Consider the following 16,189-nt stretch of genomic DNA (forward strand, 5'->3'; position numbering starts at 1 on the left):
CTTTATCTGTAGCATCATGCGTATTATGACATCCTTGTTCAGCTCTTCCTTGCTTGTCTTTCCTCTCTCTCACACACACTACTGACTTCAAGCCATTTTGCATCCTCCTCCTCTTTTTAACCCATTCAGTGTCTTAACTTCCTGGAGCAGCACTACAGCACGTGAGTATGTGTGTGACAACTGCTTGTTGCTCCCTATTGGATGAAGCATGCTGGTGGGTCAAAGCAGGGATGTGTCACGATGCTTGAAATATAGCCCTCCTCTCCTAACAGATAGGGCTGTGATTATTGTTACTATTATTACAATTATTAGTGTTGTGTATTATCATATAATTTTATTAGAGCAATTAGGCACATTGTATCCCATGTGCCTTCCGCTCACTAATATTTCATTCTCCTGCTCAGCAGTGTGGGAAATGGAGTCCATCCTGGGTCATTTACTTCCCCCTGTGCTTTTACAAACAATGCCTTCTTGCCTCCTCCCCATTTAGTCCCTTGAGGATATTTCCATAGATTGAATTACAAAGCCACAGTCCCAGTTTCCAGGCAACGGCCACAGAGTCAGACAGGCTGGGACTCCACCACATCTAGAAGATCTGATTGGCTATGGCAACGTAAGATGGCAGTAACCCCCCCCACACACCAAAAAAAAAAAAGAAAAAATGGCATCACTCAAAGAACCAGGCAGGTGATGGAGGAAACAAAGATGAAAGTGCACGTTGTGCTTTGAAGAACATTAATGCATTATTAATAGTGTTAGCTGTGCTTTTATTGGCAGCAAACAGGCAATTTAGCAGCTAAAGATGGTTCTGGGAAGACGATACTGAGCAAGGCATCCATGCAGGGACTCAAGGAATAAAAGGAAAAATAGAGCCTCCACCTAACGTGCACCTATTGGATACAACTGCGTGCATGATGGCTGTCTTTAAATATCTGTCAGAAATACAAAGGTAATGAGGATGGACTGTTGACTTAGAGGAAAAAAATACATGCACATATTTGCTAACGCATTAAAACATCTGATTTAGACATTTTAAATGTATTTATGTGTTAAATTTGTGTTGTATTTTCTGAGAACTCACAACAAAAACTGCACATTGGGGTTGATTACATTTAATCTTTCCTATACTGCAGCACACACTGTGGCCCCAACAGGATAATATACGTGTTGCTGTGACCACACACTCTCCGCCACATACCAGACACAAAGAGCTTTTGTTCACTCTATTGATTCAAGACAGCTAATGGATTTCGTTTTTGTGTGTGTGTGTGTGTGTGTGTGTGTGTGTGTGTGTGTGTGTGTGTGTGTGTGTGTGTGTGTGTGTGTGTGTGTGTGTGTTTGTGTGTGCGTGTGTGCATAGCCTTAAACGTATACATGTTCACTTAGGTATTTACACGTTTGTAGACATGTCAGAGATCAAGTAAAGAAGTAACTCGTCAAAATGAGAAGATGTAAAGAAAGCAAATCCAACACTAACACTGCTAATTCAACTTCATATTTCTTACATTATGTTTATTGTTTTCGAAGGTTTAGCTAATTTAACTTCTATAGCTTTGCATTTTTCAAACTCAAATGACTTTGACTAATTATTCATAAAAGAATTAGTATTAAATTGAAACAAATTTCCAGGCAGGAGGGAAAGTATATATTTTTAAGTTGCACCACCTTTAAAGGATTGCCAACCTATCTGTCCATTTGCCTCCACTTATCCTGTTCAGAGTCACAGAGGGGCTGGAGCCTATCTCAGCTGTCATAGGGCAAGAGGCAGGGTACACCTGTGCCGGTCACCAGCCTGTCACAGAATCACCAATTAACCTCAGTAACAGCAAGTCTTTGGAAGGAAACCAGAGTACCCGGAGAAAACCCACACAAACATGGTGAGAACATACAAACTCCCAGTTAACACAAATATCTAATCAGCCAATCACATGGCAGCATTTGAATGTATTTAGGCATGTAGACATGATCAAAATAATGTGCTGAAGTTCAACCCAAGCATCAGAAACCTTTTTTTCCCCATTTTGTGTCTTTTAGCGTGGCGTGTTGCTGGTACCAGAGAAGCAGTATTTCAGAAACTGCCGATCTAGTGGGATTTTCCCACACAGCCATCTCTAGGGTTCACAGAGAACATAAAAAGAAAAAGAAGAAATATCCAGTGAGCAGTCTTGTTGATGTCACAGGTCAGAGGAGAGTCGCCAAACTGCTTTAAGGTGATAGGAAGGCAGCAGTAACACAAAGAGCATGAAAGTAAGCATCCATCCTGCATTGTATCAACAGTTCAGGCTGGTGGGTGCTGGAAAGACGTGAAGGATATTTTCTCTGCACACTGTGGGCTCCTTAGTACCAATTAACTATTGTTTAAGCACACCACAGCTTATCTGAGTATTGTTACTGACCATATGACCACAGTGCCATGGCTGATGGCTGTTTCCAGCAGGATAGTGTGCCATGTCGCAAAGCTGGTTTCTGGCAGATTCATTCAGAGACAAACTAATAAATGTGCAGCAACTGTGTGATGCTGTCATGTCAACATGGACCAAAATCTCCAACAGCTGAAGGGAGGGGCATCTAACGCTGTACTAGGTGTACCTAATAAAGTGTCAATAAAAATAGATTGGTACCTAAGCCAAAACAATAACGTCACTACCACAAAACTGTTGGACCCTAAGTTGGACATCAGTTGCTGTGAGAGGGGCCAACTTTAGAAAGGATATTCTTCAATAAATTACCCAAAGCGTCTGGCACATAGCGTCAGGTAACACTTGGTTCTTAAACCAGCTGAGAGGGGACAGGTTCTCAAAGGCACCAAGGTAACAGTGCAAGACTCATGCAAGAAGCAGCAGCCAGAAATCCCTGCCAAGATATGCTTGGATCAAGAGTGGAATTGCTGACTTTTTGATTGGAATGTAGCCACCAGGCCCAACACCATGTCCTGCAGGACTGATAATTTAAAGTAATTTCTTTACAATGAGGGAAAAATAACATGCAGTACGTCACATCAGTTGTCCTTTCACAGTAGCAAAGACAGAAAAATATGAATTTAACCATTAAGTTTAATTAGGAAAATATGCCTGAAAACTTGACATTTAAACATTCTCTTCATTTGCATATGCGTGCTTTATTTCTCCTAATTATACTAGCCACAAAAGGCTCTGCGCCAGCCCTATAGCTGAATTGGAAAAAAGAAATGAGTGCAGAGATGTCAGCAACATCAATCATTTCTTTGCATTTGACGCTCACATCCACTAGAGTGTAGTAGAGGCTTAGTGAGCCTCTCAGCGTGCTCTGACTACTTCACAGTTCCATTCATCTTTTAGGGTGCTATAAACAGAGGATGTGAAACAGAAACTTTACAAGTGTGAGAGAGGAAGTTGTTAAACTGTAATGCCTCAGTGTCTTAAACTTTGGAAGTGTAGCTGTAATACCTGTTGTTAAGAGGCATTTTCAGTCCTTAGTACTATTATTATTTCCCAACAACTATAGTCTTGGGAAAATAACCCAAATAAAGGAGAATATGTTCCATAAAAGAAAAGCTAGTAAAATGTAACAATAAAGTTTTGCATAAGGCAAAGTCCAGAGTCTACAATTATGTTTTCCTTTGTGTTATTATATGAAACTCTTAGGGGGTTAACAGGACATGGAGACAGTTGGGCCGCACCCACTGAGCTGATTTGAATAACGCCAGCATTTGGCCTGAGGCTCACAAGAGCCAGCCTTTCTTCATACCGGCTGTTAAACCAATCCCCGCCTCATGCACCCTGTAGTGGCGGGAAATGTTAAAGAGGACACAGAAACACAGAAATAGAAATAAAGAGGGAGACTAGGCTTGTACTAGCTGGACTCTGTACCTTTATTTGTCCTGAAAACCTGTCAGATACACCTCAGAAAAGAAACAGAAAGAAAGAAATCTGGAAGAAAAAGCAACATGCTGCTCCACCTCCATTTTTGGCGCGAGACTGCTACAGAGATAAAGCTCTCTTAGTGGTAGATTGTGGGTGGAGACAAAGAGAAGGCATGAGTGGAGCTGGGCAGAACAAAGAGAGTAGCAGCCCCGACTACCACCCCACCACCACCACCACCACCATCCCCTTACTCCTTATCAGGGCCCCACCCCCCAAACACAGCATGGAGGCTTGAGGCAAGCCAGATGACTATTATAACCTTAATCAGTCCTTCAAAGCAGCCACTCAGGCATGTTCGCCAGCACCAGATTCTTTGTTCTTACTGGGCTTTTATTTGGTTTTGGTTTCCTCCTCAATTTATATTTCTAAAACACACAGTCACACACATGCAGACATACTGTCATCACACACGAGTAGAGGACTTTCCTTCCTTTTACTGCTGCAAAAGTCTCCCACAATCGAGGTAATGAAGGCTGTTTGCTGAAATGACAACAAAGACCATCAGAGGAACCATACTGCACTTTTTCTGACTCCTAATTCTTCTGCATTTAAGTAAACACTATCTACCTTTATGTTATGAGCAATAAATAAATAAATAAATGCATATCACCAGTTCCTCTCACTTCCTGCCTCCTCCAATGGTTTCATCACAAAAACAGGAAGTCTACTCATGTGTTTCCTAGGTCTCAGTCTTTCACAAGCACACACTGGCCTATAGCGGGAAAGGGGAAAACAGGGTATTCATTATTACATAAGCTCTGCAGCGATGGTCACTTAGGCTCGATGACAACAGCAATCACATTCCGATGCGTGGCTGAAAAGAAGGAATTGTAACTATGCAAGACAAACAGAAGCATCTGCACGTTCTCCATCTGATAACACACACCGAGAGGATGTGCATGTGTGTTTGGATGTGTGTGCATTTTCATTCAAGCACTTTAATATATGCTGATGCAAAACACTGCATATTCAGCCTTACTTTGTAGTAACTGGTCAATGAATTGGCCTTTGCGTGGCAGTGGTGGGGGTGCTGATTACTGAAAGTCTGACCCAAGGAGCTAGAGGGGGGTAAAAGTTTTAGTGGTGAAGGTGGTGGGACAACAACTATCAGGTCTGTTGGGGGGTTAAAGGGGACGGGGGGAGGGGTAAAGCCCCTCTCGGAGTAGCTTTTGGGTAAATGGGGGTTGGGAGGGGTCGATGGCACTCAATGGGGCTAAATTCAAAAGATGCAGCAAGTGTCCCAACTTTAACTGAAGCAACCCTACACCACAGAGCCAAACAATGGAACATCTGCTGGCTGACAAAAGCTGGCCGTTTGCTGGGAGAGCAGCACTGGCTGTGTGTTGCTTCTCTGTGTGTGAAGCCCCTAGCAGTGGCAACAGGTTTGAACATATTCCTGAGATACTTGACATTATCTCACTTCCTCTGAATAAAGTAGATTTTTTTTCACTTGCTTTTAAAAGCATAAGGTGTTTTTTAAAAGTATTTTTAAGTGTAGAGCGAGTTGAGGCTGGTGGTCTGGGAAGGTCCCAGATGGGGAGTTTACTGGTGTGTTAGGCTTTGAAGTATCTAAGTTGTGTGTGAGTAAACTGTCTGTCATGGCAGATTGGTACCTTCAGTTTGAGTTTCAGATCAAAGCTAAAAACATTACTTAAATGTAGTAATTTAATCAATTCATTTATTTACTCATGTTTTCGTTTGATGGGCCACTTTAAACACAGGAGTGAGTCTGTCTTCTTTAGAAGACAATAAGAGCAGACATGGAGCAATAACAATATTAACTTGGAGTTCCGATTGTGTCAGCTTGAAGAATGAAAGCATTTCTTCTGTATGTAAAGTATTTACTCTATTTCTTTAGCTCCCTTTTTGTTTTCCACCGACTGAGGAAAAGTTCTGTCTCCCTCAATACGTGTCAACTTGGGCACTTCCTTTAGTGTATTTTCACTTGTAGTAGACTCTCTGCCGTCCTGTGAAAACGTAAGTACACCTAATCATTCAGTAGCTTGTAGAACTACCTTTAGCAGTAATAACTTGAAGTAATTGTTTTCTGTATGACTTTATCAGTCTATCACCTTGTTGTAGGGGAATTTTAGTCCACTCTTCTTTACAACATTGCTTCAGTTCATTGAGGTTTGCAGGCATTCATTTATGCACAACTGCCTTAAGGAAATATATCTTGATTCTTTTCTTTTTCAGCCATTCTGCTGTAGATTTGCTGCCGTGCTTGGGATCATTGTCCTGTTGCATGATGCAGTTTGGTCCGAGGCTTACCTGTCAGACAGATGGCCTCACATTTGACCCTAGAGTACTTTGGTACATAGAGCAGTTCATGGCCACCTTAATGATTGTAAGGTGCCCAGGTCTTGTGGCTGCAAAACAAGCCCAGATCATCACCGTGCTTGACAGTTGATATGAGATGTTTGTGCTGATATGCTGTAATTGGTTTTCATCAACTGTGGTGCTGGGAATTATGGCCAAACATCTCCACTTTGGTCCTGTCTGTCCAAAGGACATTGTTCCAGATGTCTTGTGGTTTGTTCAGATGAAACTTTGCAAACACAAGCTGTGCTGCTGTGTTCTTCTTAAAGACAAGCAGCTTCTCCTGGCAGCCCTTTCAAATAAGCCATACTTGTTCAGTTTTTCTAATTGTCCTGTCATGACATTGCATTGCATGACATTGCACCCCCATGACATTTCTCTGAGCATTACACTTTGGGGTGAATTTGCTGTGAAGTACACAATTAACCATCTAGTGAAAGCACTCACTGAGTCTTTGGTTAAAAATAGCTGCATGCCTCATTTAAATGTAACACTGACAAGTGAGAGTTCATCAAAATGGTAAATTTGCAGACAGCAAAACTAAAACAAGTGGCTAAAATGTGCCAAAGCAGTCAGAGATCACAAAGCCTTCAGTCTCTCATATCAGCAAGTAAACCCTTTTGCATTAAAATAACAATTTGAGCAGCATTACAAGCACACACTGTGCTTGTTGCTTGCCTTCTAGAATACAGTGGACTGTTAATTACAAGCTAACTATGCAGAAGTTAAACTCAGCACAACTAAATGTAGAAAGTCTTGGCTGAAAACACATGCCAAAGAATTACAGCATCTGCACAGAGCCACACAAACAGGAACTCAACAAGAAATTATAGGCTGTCAATAACCAGATTTTATTCCATTGTCAAAGCATCATTTGAGAGCTGTCTGTCTTGTAATATGTTACAAATTTTGGACAGCTGTATCTCAGGTCACGTCTGCATGTGTATAGGGAGTAGTTGTGCTGATGACGGGCTGCCAAGGAGAGGGCGATGCTGCCGTAGTTACTGTCAAGCCTAAAGCTCCCTCTTCAGCCAAAGACATTGTAACAACAACAACAATCATAGTAATAATTTAGCAACATTAAAAAACAAAGTTACAAGGTGCTTTACACCAGCAAAAAAACCACAATAAAAATAAATGTCATAGCATCATTTGAGATCTCAGCAAGATTAAATAATTAAAAATAAATTAAATAAATGTGTTACATTTAAACAAATACCATCTTGTAAAGAATAAAAGCAAATTTTAAATGTACATTAAAAAGAGGTCACTAAATAAGCTTTCCTGAGTCTGAAAGCTGAGAAACAGAAACAGATTATTCATATTTTCTAACACAAAATGTCTAACTTTTCCTGAGTATCCCACCTTAATTGGCTGCCTTATTAGTATCAGCTTATGTACAGTATTAGTGACGCGCTGGTTTGAGATAAATTGGGCAGTCATTAACACCCGGGTCATAGAGTTAGTGGGAGCTGCTGATGGCTCACGCAGTGTGATGTTTGAAGACCTTTTGATGAGTTCATTATAATCAGAGCTGTGGTGAGTCTGGGCCCAGATGGCAGTAGAGTTCACACTAACAGGATTAAGATAAACCCCAGATTAGATTATTACCCTCCCAAATTTATGCTACTAACCCATAACAGAGCAGATACAGATGGGTGACAAATTAAAGCAAAAACCTTGCATGCTTGCAGATAACTCTGTTACTATGTGAGAGTGCATTTTACCGCCATGGTTTGGGCTACTTTGCCCCCTTAGACAAAAGTATCACTGTAAATCATTTTTATCTTGATGGGATTAGTCTCTTCTTGAGGCATAACTGCAAGGAAGAATCCCTGCAGCTACTGTAGCTACTCTGGTGGCCCAGCATCCTTATTTTTTCTGGTAGTTTGTCACCCTTCAGCTGTTTGCTGAGGAGGGTAGTTAAAGTGTTTGTGGAGCCGAGTCAAAAGTCATAACAAGAGCCTTCCAAACTGCTGTTCTGCACAACAGGTGCTGCGCAGAAACCTGCGACACCTATTTGTGTTCATTTGGTTTTAGAGCAAGTCCATTTATTGGACTGGTTTGACACCACTAAGCTGGAGCCAGATGCATTGGGATAAACGAGCATACACGGTCTGTTCCAACTGAATCATCACTGTTATGTAACACTGGCCTCAGGAAGGAGAGGGAGAGAAACCAAGCCTCGGAAGACTGACCTAGATCAGCAGCTAGATATATAAGTACCTGAAGGAAGGGGGGGGGGGGGCTGATTGGGACAGAAAGACAAACAAGAAGAAAGCTGAAAGAAATACAGGAAAGAGGAATAAAAGGAGGTGCTTTCATATGTGCCAGCATACTAATTTGTTTTTTTTAATACGGCAGGCACTTATGAGATATGATGAATGTGGGTCAGTAGGCACAAAGATCAAGGACAATAACCAGCAAAAGTTTCTTCAAGCATTTCTGCATCTGTGCTGCGTGTGCGCCCACAACCAGATGTGTGCATGTGTGTCTTTTCCCGCTTGTGTTTTCCACATCTTCCCTGACCGTCAGCCACTCGAAAATAGAATAAGGGGAAGGGTGTGTGTGTGTGTGTGGAGTGTTGAGTAAGAAAATGATGACAATGAGTCCACTTCTCCTCTTTGGAGCCTCAAATCTCTGTACACAACCTGAACTGAGCCCTCTAATCGGAGATTATTCAGCTCATTCTCAAAGAGAAGATCATAAGGTTACTGTTGCTGTTTCGCCTTTATTATATACACTAAGTTCCCTGACATGTAAGTCAGCAATAAGCAGCCAGTGGTAGCATGCTCTTACAATCACGACCAGTGCAGGGTGTTGATGGTCTGTTTCCTCCTCTGCCCCGCTGTGTAAACACGCTATGTATATGTACTACACAGGCCAGTCACACAACCAGCTAACACACTGAAAATATTGCACAATGTGCCAGTGTCTGTGTTTTTTTTTTCCTCTTTTAAAATGCATAGCTAAGAGATTCATCAGTGACAGCTAGGGGATTTTAACTATTGCGAAAGTTTTAAGGCAGCAAGAGATCCAGAGTAGCAAGTAAAACAGGTCTTTTTCATGTCAGGAAAACTTGCCAAAAGTGTTCTCAACAGCTTCTTGATTTTTTGCCATTTCTTCTGACATGATGCATGCCAAAGGTAACACATGCACCAAATATAAATTCATTCATTCACTAGCAACATATAATCAGGGTGGAACTGATGTTTACCACCTAATTACATGTGATAAAGGAAATTAAGGCCAATATTCACTATCATGTAGCAACTTTCAGCTGCTCCATTATTCACAAGGGGTCACCACAGCAGGTGGCCCCACATGTCTGATTTGTGTCATAACCTCTGGCGCAGACTGAACTCAGAAAAGTTAACATGTTTATTCACAGTCAGGTTTCAGGCAAGAAGAAGGAAGTAGAAGGAATCTCAGTTAGTGGGTCCAGAGCTCCAGCAGACAGGTCCATGTAGTAATCTCTCCACGGGGGAAATACTCTCGATAACTCACTCATCCCAGGTTCCTGTGCAGACAACAAACAGGTGACGCAAAGTCACAGAGCCAAAGCATGCAAACATACAGATTGATGGCGCCAACTTCACTAACTGTTTCCATTGTAACAATCAGGCATCAACAGAAGCTCTTCCTCCATCTTAAATAGTGACCAGCAAATCAGACAATTACCAACAGGTGAGTTAATCACTCCCAGGACTCCAAGGGCAGGAAACAGGATGGCACGCCCCTGGAACATACACACATACAGAGGGAGAGGAAAGAGAATAGATAGAGAGAAAAAGGGTGAGAAGCACAGGAGGACCATGAGAATTTGGCTGTTTTTTAATGCCAGATGCCCATCTTGAAATGCCCCCCCCCCCCAAAGGAATCTGTGCCTCCTCGTGGGATCAACGCGGGTCTCTTTTGCTTGCTAGGTGAATGTGCAAACCACTACACTATGGAGCCATCATTCACCTTCATGTATGTGTTTCATAATTTTTTCTAGCCTTTCCTTTCTGATCTCACCCTATCTGCTTGGTTAAACACAATTTGAATCACTCATTTACCCTTTCAGTAATGCTACCCACTATTGAATCAAAGGATTTCCCATGCAGCAGTGCATGCTAATACTGCATGGTCTGTTGCATTTCACAATAAGTTAGCACCAGTATTAGAGCTCATTCTCACAGGTAGGTGCTCTGCCATTCTGCATTGCTTCGTCACAGCAACAATGTGGATTGACTAAAAAAGAGAATTTAAGCTTTCACAAGACAAAGCTTGTGGCTGTGAGTGTAGAAGAAGTATAAATCAAAGAAAGGCTGCTCTCCACCCAAGTCAAGTCACCGATTCACCACAGTCCCACCACAATCTTACACATCACACACACAGCGACGAATGTCCTGAGAATGTGCAGTATATAACAGAACTTTTCCTGCTTAAATACACAGGGTATTGAGCAAGAGTTATAGGGGACAGCAAGAAATAGCGGCCTTGGAACGTGATCAGGTACGTTGCTCAGTGTGTGTGCTACATGGACCAGAAAATCTGGTCTGGCAAGTTAACCGTCAGAGCGGCACAGAGCATCCAGCAGGACAATCAGATCCTCTTACCTCATTGTTACCTCAGGAAAGGCCTTGTTTTTGTTTATTTTAATAAAACACAGGAGGCCCATAATAACCACGGAGTGTCTGCTGTTAGTATCAGCAGGTATGGAGCTGGTACTGAGAGTCTCAGTCTACATTTGTGCACAGTATGCTTTTTAGTTAAGAAAACATCAGCATCTCAGAACATGACCTTTCTCCAAGGACCAAAATGATTTTATTTGCATCCACAAACAGTTCATCTCTTGGAGAACACACAGTGATTGCTTTCTAAAGTTAATCATTGCTTTCTTAATCTTTGGCTCCTTTTTTTTTTTTTTTTTTTTCAAATGAATTTTGTGGTTGAAAGGTAACTGGAAACACACACACAGAGTTTGTTCCTATTTGGCCCAAAACCTGATATTTGATCTTTGTTTTCACTTCCTGATGCAAAATATAGTTGATGCTCCAAAGTAGATGCAGCTAAGAGGTCACGTGTGCTGATGCTGGTCTTCATCACAAGTTTGCTCGGGTTTGTATTACCTGATATCCTGGTTGGCTTGTTTTGACTTTAGCACAGAAATATAAGTTGAGGAAAACACAGGTTTCTTCACAAATATGAGGCGCAGGAATTGTTGCAAAGTTGGAATTATTGCAAAAATTCCTGTCATTTTAAACGGAGCCTCATGAGACCAAATGTTGACTGAGTAAAGGAAATATATTAAACTGTGCCAGAAAACAGTGCCCTCCGGACTAAAAATGGGGCTCACTGAATAAACACAGGCAGGTGGAACACCAACCAGTTTTAGCCATTACAAAGCCCAGGTAGGCTCAAGACGGTTGGAGTTCAGGGTGTGCCTGGCTCGTCTGTCAGGCTCAACTTGAATAGAGCGGCCGCTTTAAGTTTATTAAACAAATGACTGCAGCTTAAACCTGACTCATCTAGGCATGCGGGGACTCGTCGGTGAGGTCACGAACAGGGCAGCAGCGTCACCAGGAGCTCAGATGGATGAAGTTAGCTTCATGTTAGTCATTTAGGTTAATTTATTACAGAATGAATTCCAGAAAGGGGATAAGGATGCTAATATGTTTCCATTTGAAGTCTCTGTGCTGTTTGAGGGCCTTAAGAGGCAAAAATTGCCTTTTTTTTTAGTCCAATGAAATGTTGGGTGTTTTTAATTTAGGTTGACAATAGGCAACACTTTTTGTATTCCTTTAAATAAGAAAAAAACTTAATCACAACATAAGTAAGCACTATAATAAATAGCTGTCTAATGTGAGTGTTGCCACCCACAAACCCAATTATATGAACCATAAAGCCACTGCCTTTCCAACTAAAGCATCTCACACAACAAATATTTTTCCATTTACAGGCCATTTTAAAGCCACTTACATTAAGCAGGGTGACTCTTTTTGTATACCTGTGAGAATAGATCCACTGGATTCAACCAGATGTTCAAAAAAGAAAGAAAGAAAGAAAAAAAAACCCTGTTTTCAAACCCAAGGGACTGTTCTAAAGATACCGATTGTATTTGTGTGTGAGTGTGACCTAATTCAGAGCACATCAGGTGCCCAGCATGCAGCAGCCACTGCAGAGGGGAGAATCATACACGAGTCTCTTCAAGGACAAGTATCAAGGACAACCTCAGTTCAACCTTCTGTAGACCAGCAGCTGGTGCAGAAGAATTGATACGCAAGACACGGTTGACTAATTTTAATGATCTGCCCTTATTTACACTTGATTGGGTGCAGTAGAAGGCTATGTTTCTGGAGGGCATGTGTTGCAGCTAAGGCTGGATATAAGTGAGGCACTGTGTCACTTGCAAGCTTCTTGTATTTGAATTTTTAAAAAATTAAAAAAAAAAAAAAAAACAAGGGACATCCAGTTTGTATGCAAATATGGTATAAAAATTTAATGATGCCATTGTTGTTAGCATGCTTATAAAACAAAATCAGAAACATTAAAATCAGAAAGTGACGTGTGAATATAAAGTACAGTAGTGCAACCTTTTCCCCTTCCATCCCATTTTTCCTCCTATTATCCTAACAAAATAGAAGCTTTTCGGTGGCATGTCACCCAAAGGAGTGGAGCTCAGTGATAAGTTTTTGTTTTATGGAACAATTTGTACAATAGATAATCAGTCATACAAAAAAAAAAAAAAACCTCAATCACTCTACACAGAAGGGCATTCATGCATCACTCCTTGTGCAATGATGAAATGAAGAAACACACACAAATGGCTACAGATATTTGCTCTCACACTGGTAAACGATTAACAGGCAAGTTCACATCATGGCATACCAGAAAACAGCTCGGTCATAATTATATATATATAAAAAAAAAAAAAAAAAAAAAAAAAAAAAAAATCAGCTCATGAACCCTTTGCTCCTCCTCTGAACAGGTTCACAGGCCAGCACAGTTAATTCACAGAAAGCCCAAAGCCATATGAATGCATTCAAAACAAATTTCACAGCCATTCACATGAGGCATGTAGAAAAAAGCATAGCTTTTCAAAAGTGGCAGGTAACTGAGTTCTTGAGGATTAATGAGGCAGTTTATTTTTGAAACCTCGCTTGTTTGGAGGCTCAAAAGCGCTTTAGTTCAGATAACCTGCGAAGAAGCTGCTGCTGTCTGGATCTGAGGCGTTTCTTCTCCTGCTGCTGCCGTTTCTCCCTGCTGTGCAACTCCATGAGGTACTCTGTTGCCTGGGTCAGGATAGCCACCTTCGGGGTCTTGGCCGCCTCCAGGCCGGGAATCTGATCCCGTAGGGCGAGGAAACGAGATCTGAGGTCATTCCTCCTCTTCCTCTCAAGAAAGTTGTGGTTCCGCCTGCGATCCGTGTCATCTGTGTCTGAGTTATGTGAAGTTTCTGAGGGGGATGATGGCTGGGAGACATGAGCACCTGGCTGATGACTGGATGCTATAAAGGTACGCTTGCTTGGAGGCTCTTCTTCATATTCATCCTCCTCCTCTTCATCCTCCTCCTCCGGTTCTGGCTCACTGTCTGGGGAGCGTGCGGCATAGTTGTGCTGCTGTCGGTGGACAGACATGTGAAAACGTTTGGGGCAGGAGTCTTCACGGACCGTGATGGTGACTGGTTTTCGGACGTTCACCAGTCGCGCCCGGTTCTGCTTGTTCTGTTTGTTCTCCACAGTGACTACATCAATTTCCTCTTCATCATCTGTCATCACAAGGACAAATAACACATCAATACATGCAGAAAACGAAGTGCCAACATCTGCAAAATGCCTACAAAGCACTCAGGCTGGTTCAACATTTAAGTAGACTGGTGACAAGGAAAGTAATTCCTTAAACAAACAAGCAAATCACCATTACTCAGTCTGAGGTGTTTAAAGCTGTGGTAGTGAATGCCAGGTTTAGCAGGAATGGAGGCTTTAACCACTGACCAATAATCAGTAGTTTCAATGAACACTTTATATGCTGAAGGGAAAGCCCCTAATTTAGGAAATGTTTAAAAGTTTTTCCCACGGTCTGTCAGTGTGTTTGAAGCAGCAATAAATCATCAGGCATCAACTACTGCACTCTGATTGTAATGCAGAGCCAGAGGAAAATAAACAGTTGAAGGGGGGGGTTAGAGTTAGCGCGGTAGGGGCGCGGTTTTTAAAATACTACACTCAGCAAGCAGCCTTTAGGTAACTGTGTTGCACTTGATAACCCCTCTGCAACGCAGACCACAGTTATGCAACCGCAGCCTAGCTTTCCAAATTACGCACTGTTAGTGGGCAATATAATCCCGAGGCAGGGCAGGGTGGGGCAATTCAGAGCATGATTGTATCCTTACCAGAGGAATCAGAGCGGGACTCAGAGCCAGACGACGCCGGTTTCCTGCAGCTACTTGTAGGGAAGGTGAGGACAGCAGCGGGGTCGACGAAATCTGTCGCTTTGATGGAGATCGGGCCACCGGGTGAGACGCACTGCGCTTTGTTCGATCTTGCGGAGATCTGGGGAACGGGGGGAACAACGGTCTGCCCCGCAGCTGGCGTTCTCACGTTGACCTTCTCCAGCTGCTTACTGGCAGAGAAGCTACTCCACATGCAGTCCTGAATGATGTGGGAGCTAAGGTTACCAAATAAATCCTTAGTGTCGGGGATGAACTGACCCTCGTAGTCGTCCTCCTGACCCAGCATTTTGGAAAACCCGCTTAGCTTGTCTCCCGGCGAGTGGAGGAGCGAAACGCCGTTTAGAGTCCGGGTGGGAGACATGGGAGGGGTAGGCAGCAGCTCGAACTTTTTCCATATGTCCTCGCTTGGTGCGGTTGACTTGTAAAAATCCTCTTCAATATCGAAACAATTGAAAAAATAGTCGATGTCCATGTTTTTCCAGCCAGGGGTGTATTCCCAGAAATAATCCAGTGACACACAAGTGGCTTCTGAAGAACGTCCTGCACAACCAGAGAGGAAATTTCAGTCATTAGCAATGATCTTTTTAAAATAGCCGAGTTCCCAACACATGCATGATCACATATCAAATAGCCCATCCATCTAATGGGACACTATCGGGACATCGCAATCCCCCTATTCATAATTGATGGGATCTTGCGGATGCTCTTTGCACTGATGGACTCAAGCTGTCCACACACACACACACACACACACACACACACACACACACACACACACACACACACACACACACACACACAAGGTTATTACATAATGTAGTTATATATAGGCATAAACTAGAATTCATAGCATGTCCGACTACAACTGCATAAAAGTGCCAGATTTTAGTTCCAGAAATGAAGGCAGCGCTTTGTTCCACAGAGCAGCTTTGTGAAGCGGTAAATGAGATCACTGAACGGCTATACTGTTACAGAGCAGGCAAACCCTCATGGACAGAAGTCAGTTTCTTCAAGTGAAACTTTCAAAGACGAGACTACAGAAAAAAACACTCACCGGCTCTCCCCAAATTTCCAATGCGTAATTCAGCGCACCGAAAAATCCCTCCGGCGGCCGAAGAGCCAATTGTCTCCTGTTCCCAGAAATGTAATGGATACAAAAGGTCCCGAGTTGCTTCTGGTGCAAAGATGCGAAGCGATCTGCACTTTTTTTGCTCCAGACAAGTAAAACAAAAAGGAGAAAAACGCCGGGGCTACAAGAAAACAATTCACGCACTTTATATGCCCCGGCGCTCACAAAGAAGAGCCACACAGTGCGTTTTTCGCGCCAGTTACATATCCTGTTATAAAGCGTTGAAGTGCAGGGCGGAGCCTCAGAAATATCTGCAGCAAGCTGTAGATCCGGGTAAGTCCCTTCATTTGCATCAGAGGCGGAGGGCGAGGGGGGTGGGGGTTGGTGCACAGCCCCGCCCCGGCTACAACACCAGTGATTGTTACAATAACTGCCACTTATTTTGATATAATCTTCACTGTTCTT

At 42.5% G+C, this 16,189-nt stretch overlaps 1 protein-coding gene across 1 annotated transcript; it reads right to left on the reverse strand.

Moving 5' to 3' along the window:
- Positions 1–12,690: 12,690 nt before the first annotated feature.
- On the reverse strand, positions 12,691–15,977 carry LOC115772590 (protein L-Myc-1b-like). Its single transcript, XM_030718925.1, has 3 exons — positions 15,710–15,977; positions 14,596–15,195; positions 12,691–13,974 (listed from the first exon to the last, which is right to left on the reverse strand). The coding sequence occupies exons 2-3, from the start codon at positions 15,125–15,127 to the stop codon at positions 13,379–13,381; spliced, it is 1,128 nt and encodes a 375-aa protein (XP_030574785.1). The 5' UTR covers positions 15,128–15,195; positions 15,710–15,977; the 3' UTR covers positions 12,691–13,378.
- Positions 15,978–16,189: the final 212 nt, after the last annotated feature.

The sequence above is a fragment of the Archocentrus centrarchus genome, chromosome 22 (genome assembly GCF_007364275.1).
Source record: "Archocentrus centrarchus isolate MPI-CPG fArcCen1 chromosome 22, fArcCen1, whole genome shotgun sequence".
Classification (NCBI taxonomy): Eukaryota; Metazoa; Chordata; class Actinopteri; order Cichliformes; family Cichlidae; genus Archocentrus; species Archocentrus centrarchus.